General features: G+C 34.8%; 1 protein-coding gene across 3 annotated transcripts in view; it reads left to right on the plus strand.

Annotated features, from left to right (window-relative positions):
• The window catches only part of LOC118201099 (receptor-type guanylate cyclase Gyc76C-like), a 1,003,202-nt gene that overhangs the window by 514,352 nt on the left and 474,499 nt on the right, over positions 1-14,351 (plus strand). For all 3 annotated transcript variants that reach the window (XM_085815395.1, XM_085815398.1, XM_085815396.1), the window contains one exon: positions 14,193-14,342. In XM_085815395.1, coding sequence (XP_085671521.1) covers positions 14,193-14,342 — 150 coding nt within the window. The remainder of the gene's footprint in view (positions 1-14,192; positions 14,343-14,351) is intronic.

Below are 14,351 nucleotides of genomic sequence, written 5' to 3' on the forward strand. Positions count from 1 at the left end.
ACTCGCTGGGCATTGTGTCTCCAACAGTACAACTTTGAAATTGTTCATAGGCCAGGCAAATTACACGGTAATGCAGAGATGGCTTGAGTCGTGCCCTAGTCTAGTGACTGAATATCACTAGTGGATACAAAGTAAGGTAAAAAATAATGAAAATGGGTGAAAATGATTTTTGTAGAGTTTAGGAATTATTTTTGTGTAGATTCAAAATTGTTTGCATTGTGTGTTTCATTTTCAAAAAAATTGTTAGAATTAAATGTTTCATCTTAAGTATTAGCATTGAGTAAAATTTGAGGAATATGCTTTGTATAAGGAAGACATTAGGAGTAGTTTAACTCTTTCGCATCGAAGCCGCCCGTAACGCCCGTTCATTCAGGCAACGGCAAACCGCCCCAACGCCTCGTTTATTTTCTACTTATTTCTTTCCCCTCAACGTTAGTGTATGGCTCATTGGTTTCGCGAGTTGTTAAAAGACATGTCAATCATTCTTTGGAAGCAAATAAAGGAGAAATACGGAAAGCTATTGACGTTCGCAGGTACAATGACGTTTGCAGGTGCAATCCGGCCCTAAGGTGAAACTGCACACAATGGAAGAAACCGCAGAAAAACCTCCAAGAGCAGCAAGGGGGAAAGGAAAACTATTCTAAGACAAATTCGTAAACACGGGCGTTTTCGATGTTTGTTGAAAACAGATTTGGTCGTCTCTCGATGCGAAAGAGTTAAATTATTTTTTGTTGTATTTATGCGGTTATGTTATCTAGAAATAAGTGCAGGGTAATGTAACTGGCTTCTCTATTATCACTTAAATAGGTACCACTTGTGTTTTGAAAGCAGTGAACTGTATTTAGAATTTTTCCTTCCATAGTCAAGAAAAATTTCGTTATGAGGAAAGGAGTTGTGATAAGGTCACATAAAAGAAGAAGAGACTGGATTTATATGGGCAATTATGTCTCGTGAGCATAAGCTGAAAATTATTATTTTTTAACTTACAAATACGTTTTCAATAGTTGTTAAAATAGTCTTTATTAAAATAATTAAATCATTGGCAATGTTAAAAACGCAAGCTCGAGAGCCACGAATTGCTCTCGCACGTAAAATTGAAATTGAAATCGAGTCAATGGCTAGGCGGCAATTGGTAGCCAACCGCTACTTTCTCTGTTGGTAAATTGCCCTAAGGCGTTGGTACTTAAGTTTTTAATTAAGGCGATTTACGCCGCGCCAACTAGGCGAAACTTGTCAAATTTAGTGAAATGTAGGTGGAGTGGAGGGAGATGATTGGCAGGAGCCTGTCACGTGGGTGGTCATCCACCCAAGTTCAGACTCCGAGCAAAGCAGCTTACGCGTGCAATGAGAAATATTGGATATATTAATAATTATCAAGTTTTGAAACAGGTTATCCAGATTGGAAGAGTTAAACTAATATCACGATCTAAATGAAGACAAATGGCACAACTAAGTGCAACAGATTAGCTAAAAAAAATATTCAAATTCATCCTTGCTGTAAAACACAGATTGGACAGTGGTAGTCACGTGGGGGTCACCCTCCCGTGAACTGTCCACAGTCAATGAATCTTGAAATAGATATCACAATTTAGTGAAGTCTTGGTCTGAGAAATTAAACACTAAAGTTCTTGTACAACACTGAGGCTCATGAGTTACTGAAACTATACACTATGTACATATAGTGACGGCGGTATTTGAGCGAAATAGCAAATGGTGAAAAACATTTTACACTAGCAATAAATAATCAGAGCTTTAAAGATCCAGGTACACGGATCATGTCCATAAGTCCACAATATTACAAAGTCTCTGATATAACAATAAGAAGATTACGAAAATGACAAATATAAGATCAGTGCTTTGAAGATCCAGGTACACGGATCATGTCCATAAGTCTATAAAGTTTCAAAGACACTGGTAAAATGACACAATGAAGATAAAATAAAGATAATAGTACTATGTACAATATATACACATTTCACCATTTGCTGTTATGGAAGATGCCTCTTGGGCGCTTTGCTGCAATATCTATACTATAGTAGGATCATAATTTATCCGATCACGGATATGTTCATATTGAGAAAGTTCTATTTTAGCATAGAAATTGTGGCTCGTGGTGAAAATTTGATCAGCTATGGGTCTTATTTTTAGTTCTTTATGTATCTGCAAGTTACGTACGAACCATGGGAAGTCAACAATTTGTCTGAGTATTTTGTTCTGAAAGACCTGTAGTTTGTGTCTATAAGTCTTGTACACAGTGGCCCAGATAGGCACTGCATAAAGTAGGGTGGATCTTATTAAGCTGTTATAGAGCTTCTTCTTGAGACTGATATTTAATTTAGCATTTCTTCTTATTAAAGGGTAAAGAGACATTTTAGCAGCGATGGCTTTGCGCAAGGCATACTCTGTGTGTTCTTTGAATAACAGCTGTGAGTCGAAGACCACTCCTAGATACTTGGTACTTGAAACAATTGCTAGGGCTTGATCATTAATTTTTATATTTACATTCACAGGAGTGAACTTCCGATGACGTCTGAAAAGCAGAATTTGGCTCTTTGAAGGATTTACTTTTAATTTCCGTGAATCATAATAGTGTGCTATGATATTTACTGCGCTTTCAAATTTATCTACTGCGAGCTGAGGTTTTAGCGACTTGGTTAAAATTGCTGTGTCGTCGGCATATTTCACTACTTTTGCATTCAAAGGAACCGGCATATCATTCGTGTAGATATTAAACAAAAGCGGTCCCAGAAGCTTCCTTGAGCCACTCCGCTTTTAATTCTTTTTCTTGAAAATAGAGAGTCATTAATTTTTACCTGAAAGGTCCTGTTTTTAAGATAGCTTTTCATGAGCTTAATTTAACTGATGGGCAGATGAACAAGGTGCAGCTTGTAGAGGAGACCCTCATGCCACACCTTGTCAAATGGTTTTTCTAGGTCTAGAAAGCAGCTGGCGATTGTGTTCTTTTTTGCGAAGGAGTCTGCAATAAATTCTGTAACGTTCAGTAGTTGGTGCACGGTACTATGACCGGCTCTAAAACCAAACTGCTTTTTACATATAATTTCCTTATCCTCTAGATGTTGAGTTAATCTCTTTTGGAGCACACACTCAAATACCTTTCCCAAACTGGGGAGAAGGCTGATCGGACGGTAGGAGTTTAAGTCCTTTGGGTTTTCCCCGGCTTGACAAAAGTAATTATCTGCGCGTGCTTCCACTGTTGCGGAAAGTAATTGAGCCTCATACAAGCATTGACTATGTTTGTAATGAGGACTATGTAGGTTCTTGGCAGAGCTTTGAGAACCATATTGGTGATGCTATCGTAGCCGGGAGCTTTCCTGGACTTTAAGTTGCTAATTGTATTACTTATTTCTGTTGGAGAAGTTGGGTTGAAGTGATTATTACAATTTCTGTCAGCTAGGTGGTTAATGAAATTATCGACTTCTTCATCTGTCTCATCATTATTAGAGGCATGATTGGTGAAAGTCTTTTCTAGATGCTGCGCAAGGGCTTCAGCCATGTCATGTTCAGAATAATCAATTCCACTACTGGTGTGGAGAGAACCAATATTTCTGTTATTAGTATTCCTTAAGGAATTTCCAATACGCCAGACTGTATTCGGAGAGAAATCCATGGAGTCTAAGAAATCGTCCCAACAATTTGATCTGTACTGTAGGAGGAGGAGGGTCTTGATGTTCTTAATTTTTCTGTTCAGATTTCTTTTAACAGTGGGATCGCCTGTTCGCGAGATTTTTGCTGTGCGGTTTTTGTCTTTTATTTTCTCAATGATGTGGTCGGGGAGCTTGTCTTTCTTATAATCTTTGAATTTGGTGGAATCATCAAGGGCTTTCTTAATTTTACTATTGATCTTAGTGATATTGTACTCAATGTCTACAATATCGGCAAGAGCCGGGTGTGGAGGTAATTGTTCCAGAGAATTATTGAATTTCTGCCAGTTTATAATTTTCTTTAAAGGCAAGGTCTTCTCAAAGCCATGGTAAGTAAATTTAACAGGGAGATGGTCAGAGGTTAATTGATTAATCACCTGTAGGAAAGAGATTTGCTGGATATTTTTTGTAATAACAATGTCGAGAACATCCGAGCTGCCTGTATGATGATACCTGGTGGGTTCCGTTGGTCTAAAAATTCTAAGGTCATTCGTAAGAGCATAGCTATAACGTTTGTTGCCATTTGTGTTATTTCTTTGAGAATTCCAGCTATGATGTTTTGAATTCAGGTCCCCTGCCATAATAACAGGGTGAGTGATATTGTTAAAAATTTGCAAGTTATTGTTGGTGAGAATGTTTCTGGGGGAATTATAAGCCGAGATGATGACAATCGGCTCATTTGTGCGCGAATGCACAACGATCGCAGTGGTTTCAATGCTGCTGCTATTGGGAATATTAAACTCGTTGGCGTGCAGATGCCTTTTAATTAATATTATAGTAGCGCCGCACCTGTTATGGTCTCTGTCCGTCCTGAATGCGTTGTAACCTTTGCTCTTGAACTTATCATTAGGTCTGAGCCAAGTTTCATTCACTAGAAACACATCAATATTATGGTGATTAAGGAAGTTTGCAACTTCAACGTTCTTGTGGCGAATATCGTTGGCGTTAAAAAATGCGAGGTTTAAACTGCTGTGGGCAGTGAGATGATTTCTTGAATTACTGTTAATATGATTAAAATTCATAATTGATGCTTGATAAAAGTTCAAAGGCTTCCCAGCCGACTTGGATTTTTTCCAATATTGATTTAGATTTTAAGAACCGCTCGAAGAGATTTTTTCCTTGCAGGAATAGTTTCTTCAGCCAAATTATGAAATCAGAAACGGAGCCTAAGTTCTCACTTTCGACAGCTGCGTCCTGATTGGTGGATGAAGCATTCTGCTCATTAACATTTTCACTGCTATTTTGAGTTATGTTTCTTCTTGGCAGAGGTGGGAAATTTTCTAAGTTGATATCAGGGGGACTATTTTTTGAAGATTTTTTCGCTTCTTATTGGAATTCTTTTTCTGCAATTTTTCTTTTCAAGTTATCCGGATGCATTTCGCAACCACGGTACGAACTAATGTGGGGGCCTCCGCAGAGGCAACATTTGCCGGGTAAGTTTCTGTCTTTTGTGCATGTAGTAGTAATATGGTTTTGCCCGCATTTTAAACACCTGGGCTTGTGCTTACAGTGCGCATGACTGTGGCCATACCTCTGACAGTGGTGACGTTGTTTGTGTCCTGGAGTGGCTCTGAAGGGAGTAATTTTAGCAGCCAAATCTAGAATATGCGTTATGTTGTATATTTTCTTGCCTTCTATACTGCGTTTGACTTCAACCATGAAAGTGGGTAGTTTGACAATTTCATTGTATATTTTCTTGGTAACTTGTCTTACTGTTTTAACCGAGATGTTATTATCTATTAGTTCTTCTATAATGTCCTCGGGTTTGATGTGAACAGATAATTTTTTGATTACAACTCTTATCGGTTTATCCTGAGGGAGAGGGAAGGTATGGTAAGGAATTTCTTTTTCGTCTAGGTATCTCGTGACTTCACGATACTCAATGTCTGATTTAACTTTAATGTGGATATCACCATCTTTCTGTACACATTCCATGGATATGGTAAATTGCTTAATATTATCTCTGAGGGCTATCCACTCCGTGACATCTGAAATGATAATCGGATGAATTCTGTTAGCCTTTTTGTTGGGCGTAATGAAATCACCTTCATTATTAGTGCTGTCTTCTTGTGAGTTTAGCGAACTAACATTTGTAGTGTCCATTTTATCATCTATTTTTAGTGAAGCGTATTTATTTTTGGTTGACGTCATTGAAGCGTTGCTGCTTTCACTAAGTGTGCGTTTGTGGTATTTTTTGGGTGTAATCCATTTTTCATTATAATTATTTATTTTGCTTATTTCCTGAATAACATTTGAAACTGGTTTAGGTTGCTTTGTAGTTTGATTAGATGTTGAATCATTGCTAGTATTAACGTATAGTTAATATTGCTAGTAACGAGATGCTACCGCAGATAGTGCACTGAATCTCCTGCAGCTTGTTTAATCGCTACACACTTCTCAAGCTCTGCATAGGTTTTTTTGGAGTTATTGCTCCATTTCTGGGGTGATTTTCCGTAAGCCATTTTTAAGCGTGTTAAACGCTAAGTTAAACTCAGCCATAATCTACCTACAATCCTCAATCGTGCCATGTTTAAGAATATTCTCAACAAAATCGCGCTTATTAAGGACTGCTAAATCATTTATCTCATCCATATTTACCAAGTCAAGCTATCCTATCGATGTACAAGACAATGTCCATAATGAAAGCGTAGAAATCAAAAATATACTCACGAACTTGTCCAGATGAGCTACTCCAAGTACACCTCTCGAAAGGGACCAACGAAAAACACTTACTATTTATAAATAAATTTTCTTCACTTCCTAAATTTTAGAATCACACTCGTAGAGCAAAATAATAATACGAACTCAAACAACTTTCGTATCAACTGTGACTGAACGAATTGCGAGGTTTTCATAACAACGCACATAAAAGGTATAGAATTTGATTTTAAGGAAAAGATTTAGGTTCTTTTTCTCTTCTGTATTATATGTAGCCATTTTTTTTGGGGGGCGTTCAATAAAATTTTCATGTTATGTTCCGTCATTAGCGTTTTTATTTTAGTTCAACATCACACCGTTGAAGCATTAACACTACACCACAGCGTATACCTAACAAATTTCACGAATCGTCTCAAATATACAATGAATATTATTCCACTGCCAGTAAAATAAACAAATATATGTTGCATAATGAATTTATATGTGAAAGATGAAATTGAATATTTCTGTGAAAAATTAATAAATTAATACTGTTTTGATTTAATACATCTTTGAAAAAGTTTTAAACTCTTTTCAAATGGATTCCATTCAGATTCTATGCGATGAGACAAATAATACGAAGCTTATCCAAAAGAAAATTTATATTTTGGAATCATTTGAGCGAAAAGGTAATGAAATTACACCGTTCTAAAATGAAATGAGAAAGAATCCATATTTTGAGAAATTCGTCTAATAAAACTGAAAGATTATTATTTTCCTCATGAGTAAAATTATCTTATGCATTATACAAGTTTTGTTATCTTATAATTACTGTTAGATGTTATACTTTAGGTTTATTATTACTGTTGGCAGTCATGATCTTCAATAAGTACTAGTCTTCATAAGAATTCAAAAGTAATATTTAATTTTTCTAAATTTCTTTCACAGAGAATGAGATATTTTTACACTGAAATGAGAGAAAAAGAAAATTGAATAAAAGAACAAGAACAGTTTTTTAGTTATAAATTTTCCTTAATGGTATTCGTATTTCCGATTTTTTTTCAATATTTTCTGTTTTACGTAAGAAATGAAGGTTGTAGAAGTTTCCTTTGTTAATATTTAAACATTTTTAGAATTAAATACTTAATTTTAACTAGCCAATTAACTTCCATAAAAGCTATTTAGTTTTCTTTTTGTGTTTGCTCATACTTGATCTTTCATTTTAAACTGTCAAAGGACCCTTTTCGCAAGATATTTATTGTTTTTAATAAATTCATTTGCCATTCTGAAAAATGAAATAAATGCATTTCTAAATTTTAAATAATTAAGTCTTTTATTTAAAGAAAGTGCATTAAATTTGCACATGATGATGCTTTATGATGACATCAGAGCATAGAAAGTTTTCTACGCTATTTGGCACACTGCTATTTTAAAGAAGTCTTTATAATTATATGATCTAATGTTTTATGTTGTAAATTAATACGGAATTCTTAAACTCTTAGCCTAACTAAAGCTCTGGAAAACTGTTTGGTGCATTAAATTAAATTTGACTCTTTCTTCATGCCTTCGTGGTGTAATTGGAAGCATACTGGACGCGTATTCAAAAGGGCCAGGGTTCGAGTCCTGCCGAGGGCATTGCACATATTTCACGTATCCTGCTTGAAAAAACCCTACTGAATCTTCAAAATTAGAAATCAGATTTTATTTAAATTATGAATTAATACACTTAAATAATTTGTGAACATTTTGCGAACTTTATGGTAAGCTTTTTGGGTGTCCGCCGATAACATCGCGGTCGAAAACGTCGCAGAGAAAACAACGCAAGGCGAAAACGTCGTGCTACAAAACATCGTGGGAGAAAACATCGCAAAGAGAAAACATCGCCCTTCTAAAACATCGTGGTACAAAACATCGTCGTCGAAAATAAAGCGGTTCAAAAACTTCGCAGTTTAAAAACATCGTCGTCGAAAATATCGCGGTAAAAAATAAAATATCTACAAATCATCGGGTGACTATAACATCGCAGACATCCTTTTTTCAGACTTTAATAACTGTAAATAGATATTCCCGTAATAATTTGTTAGCGCAAGATGGAAAGAAGGATAATTTGTTTTATTTTATATTGACTAATAAATTTTTGCTGAGAAAATAAGAAGGAAACTTAAGCATAGAAAATTAATGCAACTTATAGCACTTAACAAAATTTTAAACCGACATAATTAACTAACAAAGACCATTAATAAATCATTTTTTATAAAGTTTTTACTGGTAATTTTTCATAAAAACTATAATCTATAAGTTGCGTTTAATTTTCTATGATTAAGTTTCCTTCTTACTTTTTCAGCAAAAATTTATTAGTTAATAGAAAAATGTGAAAGTAAAAATTATCCTTCTTTACATCTTGCGCTCACAATTTATTATGGGAATATCTATTTACAGTTATCAAAGCCTGAAAAAAGCATGTCTGCGATGTTATCGTCATGCGATGATTTGTAGATACTTTATTTTTTACCACAATATTTTCGACGACGATGTTTTCAAACTGCGAAGTTTTTGAACCGCTTTGTTTTCGACGACGATGTTTTGTACCCCGATGGTTTAGAACTGCGATATTTTCTCTTTGCGATGTTTTCTCCCACGATGTTTTGTAGCAAGACGTTTTCGCCTTGCGTTGTTTTCTCTGCGATGTTTTGCGATGTTTTTGCCGCGATGTTTTCGACTGTAATCGCTTTTTGTGACGTTAACTATAATCTGAGATTTTCAGGTTGCAATTTATTAATTTAATTTTGTATTGAAATATATTTGATATTACATTTAATCGAGAATAATGATTAATTTTATATATTTGATATTACATTTAATCGAGAATAATGATTAATTTTATATCGTTGTTCAGACAGTATTCGAGGTTATGTATCTGATGTTTGTTCATTTTTAAAAAAAGTGAGTTGATGTTTCAGTTAATTTTTAGTATATGTGATGAAGGCTTATTTTTTAAAATTTCAGTTTCTTGATGTTTTCAGAAATAGTTTAATGATATGATTAAGTACATAATATTTTTCCTCTGATGCCACTAAAACGTATGTCATTATCATGAATCACGTAAAGAATTGGAGGTTCGAAACTTGAGTCTTTTTCAGCAATAGATTTCAATAAAACCGGGGTATTACCGAAAAAATGCAGTTGTTAATCACTCAATCATTAATTTCTGCATGTTACATTTTAACATAATGCTAACCCCTTACACGTTAGCTTTAGTCAAAATAATTCCAGAAAATTTTTTAATCAAACACTTTTAGTTAAAATCACTCGTTAGTCTGAATTACTTAATATATTTGTCAAAGTGTTGAAACTAAATATTTTCAGCTAAATTATGTTGAGAAATACGAATCTCAAGATTTGAGAGTTTAAATTATGTACTCGAGTAACTATTTGTTTTCGTGTTAATAAATTTATGTCTATTTATAAAACCTATTTATAAGCTAAAATTTGTTTTTCATTAAATGCAAATTTCAAATTTATATTATAATTAAAAATTCTCTATTTTATTTCCTTCATGCTGCAGACTATTACACGAAGCTTTCGGGAATTTTTTAATTTTCTTATTCTAGAAAATTTCAATTTCTGTCACCTCTAAATATTTTGTTATATTTAATCGCGAATCCCAGTTTCCTATAAGGCAAAGGTAACTAACTGCGTAACACAAATCATCACTGTAGCGGTGAAATATATTCGAAATTTATTTAAATAGGGCTATTATCAGTCTGTTTCGGTGCGAGTACACTAAAATGTTTTATTATAAGTTTAAAAAGTTGAATAACTGTTTGAATAAATTTGTATCTCTTCGATATTTCTTTTTATTATGTAAATGTTGATATGTAGTTATTATTATATAAACGTATTATTATTAAATTAGACGAATTAGAATAAATGTATATCATTTAAATGTATGTGTATGCGTCTCAAATGGGCGATAATGATTAATTTATACCAATACTGTTTTAAATTATATATCAATAAAATTTACTGATGTACCAGGTAATAAAACATTTTATCCTGAATGTATGTTAATAATGATTAAAGTAAGTCACGTTATAACATATTTTATAGAAAAAGTATATTTTTATTTATGAAGCTGTAGGGTTTATATTTATTTTAACTAACATTTATTTTAAGTTTAAACTATCTTTCCTGTCAATCCTTACTTTCCCCTGGAACTGCCAATGCCAGAATATGTAAATTTGAGTAGAACGCGCAAGCATTCAAATTATCAGCGGAAGTAGTATGATTTAAATAGAAGGAAACAAGTTCGGTGAGAGAGAGTTATTCTTACTTAGCGAGCGCGGAGGTAGTTATAGAGATTTGAAAAACCCCGCGTTGCGGCCTATGTGCTTGGCGGGAAGTAGTTGCAATTGTTCCAGTGAGCTTCAAGTCTGCTGAATTAGCAGCCGTATTGTAAAACGCGGTGAGTTAGTTATTTGAGAGAGCCTCGTAGTTAGAATATTGTCTTTAATTTCTTTTCAGGTTTTTATTTTTATTTTGACTGCCGAGTTGGCACCGTTTGTAAGCGTCAAGAGAACGCAATTGTAAATTAGTACGTTGAATAAAAAGGGACTTAAACCCTTTATAAGACTCTGTGGTTTATACAAGCTTTCACAATCACCTCTTGGTTGCGTGCTAGTTAGAGGCGCGCAACGTTATAAAGCATTTGACTCAATTAAAAACTTTTATAAATAAGTGTTTAGAGAGCTAGAAAACGGATAATTGGAAACAGGTTGAATTTTTTAACATTAAAAATTTTTCGAATTACCTTCGTTCTTAGTTGACAAGTGCCTGTTTAAAACAAACGAAAACTGAAGTGAAAATTTCAATCGCGACCAATACATAACAGATCCCAAGTTTATAATAGTTTAGAACTGTTTTTTTTTTCTTCTTTTTGTTCACGATTGATGTGCCGTTTTTTTCGTAACCAGAACAAGCGCAAAATTTGCGTTAACTCAAAATGTGGAATTTGGATAACTTTCGCGCCATAATATTTACAAATAAAAACTCTTCTACCGGAATGATTCCAAAATGTTCTATACTGAATGCAAACTCACGCATTATATTGTGCTTGTTTACGTTGGTGGAAAGAAAGAAAGTTCGCGTTCTGTTGAAAGAGAACCTGTTGCTGATCCTACCGTAATCTATTCTAATTCGTCGCGTATTCTCCTCTTATTTTAAATAACTTTATGGTTCGAAAACTGAGAGGGAAAAATTGTGCGAGGAATTAACTTCCGAAGAGCGCGGCTAGAGTAAGAGCAGAACAAATGAAAAATAGGCATGCCTAAACTACTGGTATAAATCACGAGCTTATTTCTTTTAAGAGAAACCTACATTTAAATAATTATACATAGTAATATTAAAATAAGAATGTCTGACGGATAACTGATGGTAATTAAGCCCCGGGCTCAATTACCTAATTACCTTGTGAAACCACAGGGGCACTTCATATGGATGAGTCTTGACCGCTGTTCCGAAGAGGAACATCGGACGAAGAAGAAGGTCGGGGGCCGAAACAAAAGACCGGTTATCGAAAGATCAACACATCAGCAATAGATAAGGTTAAAATAAGCCGGAACGTAAATAAACCAAAATTAAGTGAAATAATATGTTTTGAAAGTTTCTTAAGTGTAAGTACACTTGCTACGTCGTGGAAACTCTCCATAAAATATATTTCAAATAATAAATGCAAAGGAAAATAAAATGAATGAAATGCTAATACAAAAATACAAATATAAATTGAATACACCGAATAAAAATAAAAACAATGAAGGAAACAATTTGCCACTTAACTAGCCTTCTTGAGGAAAAGCTATGTACAATAGAGGAGCGGAACATTATGGGAATAGTTTTAAAATTTCAGCACCTAGCGCTAAAAATTTAGGGACAAAAATATGCGAAGAAGTATGACATATAATTTTTTTCTTTCGGTGACTCTTAGTTTTGTTCGGAACCGATTCATTGAGAAAGATTTAACCCATAAGTGTCGGTTTAGTTGATTAGGGCAAAGCAAACTACGGTTATCTGCCTAGGAGGTATGCCTTAGTGAAAGACTTTTTGTGGGACCTGGCTTGTGCACACGTTACACATGGGAAAAACTACGAAAACGCCCATGCAACCAGCCTGTTCGCCTGCAATCGAACCCAGGTCGACACTACCAGTGTTCAACTAGTTTATCGCTCGGCTGCTGGTGGGCAAACTCATAGTTCTGTTAGACCTAGAACGTTGCCTATCCCCCACTACAGATGGTAAACTGATATTACACCATTTAGAGAGAGGAGGAGGAGGACGCAGACATACAACAATGCCTTAACTTCTTCACATCCAATCCGCCCGATACGGCCCTACATTGAACCGACCAGAACCACCCGAAAACGGCCGAGATTGTAATCTTCTTTTCTTCCCTCCTTCTAAGGTATATAGTAGCAGGTGCACTTTCCCCAATTGCATTGTATCAATTTACTGCAGACAGCTTGTCCTAAGAGTTTTTTTTTATCCTTTGGTTGATCGTGACATTTCGTTGTTGATTCTTTTGTGGTACAGTGTGCTTTTAAGCTTTAAACAGCAATAAAAGAGCAGTTTAAAAATTTAAGGATTATATTTATTTTTAAACAATTTATTCCTTCCTATAAAAACAACGGAAATAAACAAAATCTCAGTCGTTATCATAACAAAGCCGGAAAGGCTTGTTGATCTGATCTTCAGAATAGTTTTATAAAGAAAGGGGTCAAAGGCTAATGGAATCTTTGTTAAAAAGTACAAAGGATGTCATTGGACATCTTCACACCTATTATCTGCGTTAATGGACGGGAAGTGGAGGAAACTGCTGTGAAACTGGAAAAGTATTTCGGGCGGTTCGGGTATTTTGAGGTTACAGCTTAGCGAAGGGTCTGGATTTCAAAGAGTTAAATTGGAGTCGAATCCACGTACTTTGTTTCGAGCTAGCTGTTTCAAATAACAATTGATACCATCAGGCTAGGCATAATATAATTCGACCGCCTCATCCGCGACCATGAGCGCAAACACGCATGCGCCTTTCGGACCGAATTATTCTCAAAATAGGGTGGAAGGCTGGAACTTTCTTTCCCTCCAGCATAGCTCTTTCCGGAGAAGAGAAGACCTTTCCCGTTGCAGCAAGTAATACTGCCCATTTTGGACGAGTCTATGTGTTTTGGCAGAATGCCAACCAGGGTTGCGGTATAGACGGTCGAACTATATCCATCCATATATTATCCATAAAACAGAAACACTTGTAGCGGATTGATGATCAATTAATATAATAATCAGTGCTCCCCTTAACTCTCTCCATTTTCCGTGTTTTCTTTTTTCCTCCGACAAGCTATGATACTATGATGAAAGGAGAAATACGTATTCTATTAAGGAAATTTAAAAATAATGGCTTACTGAGTTTTTAAACGCATATTAGACGAATCAATGATTTTTCAATTACTTGATTTCGACATAATGCCGGTAGTTTTATTTTTCACAATCTATCATAAAGTAAGTAGTTTTCCGAGCGTACATATCCTAAATTTCATTTTTTTCTTCTTTGACTCAAACTAATGTAGGTACGAATAAATAGTTCTCATTTTAAAAGAATCAATTTAACTTTGTTAAAAAAATCCTCTTCCTTTAGTATTGAATGAGGAATTTAAAGTTAGGTGGTAGATTGTTGATTAGATCGTACGATGCAGGTTTATGAATCTCTTCAAATATTATCGATTGATTCAATCTGCTTGTTTTGATCGAGGCACTGAAAGCCTGACTAATTGAATCTGTTTAATAGTTCATATAAGACAGTCGCAAGTCTTTTTGTTTCGAGATTGATTTACTACCTCATTTTCTTTTCAGTCTATGTATTCTTGGGAGATACAACAGATCTTGGAAATCTACTTACTGTTCTGAAAATGCGCGGCTTGCTGGACACTGGCAACTATATGGTTATTTACATTGACACAGAAAGTTACACGGAAGATGATGCGCACAAATACTTCAGATTACGTAAGTAAA

This window comes from Stegodyphus dumicola, chromosome 4 (assembly GCF_044657685.1).
Source record: "Stegodyphus dumicola isolate Sdum_Otavi_A_Nest chromosome 4, ASM4465768v1".
Classification (NCBI taxonomy): Eukaryota; Metazoa; Arthropoda; class Arachnida; order Araneae; family Eresidae; genus Stegodyphus; species Stegodyphus dumicola.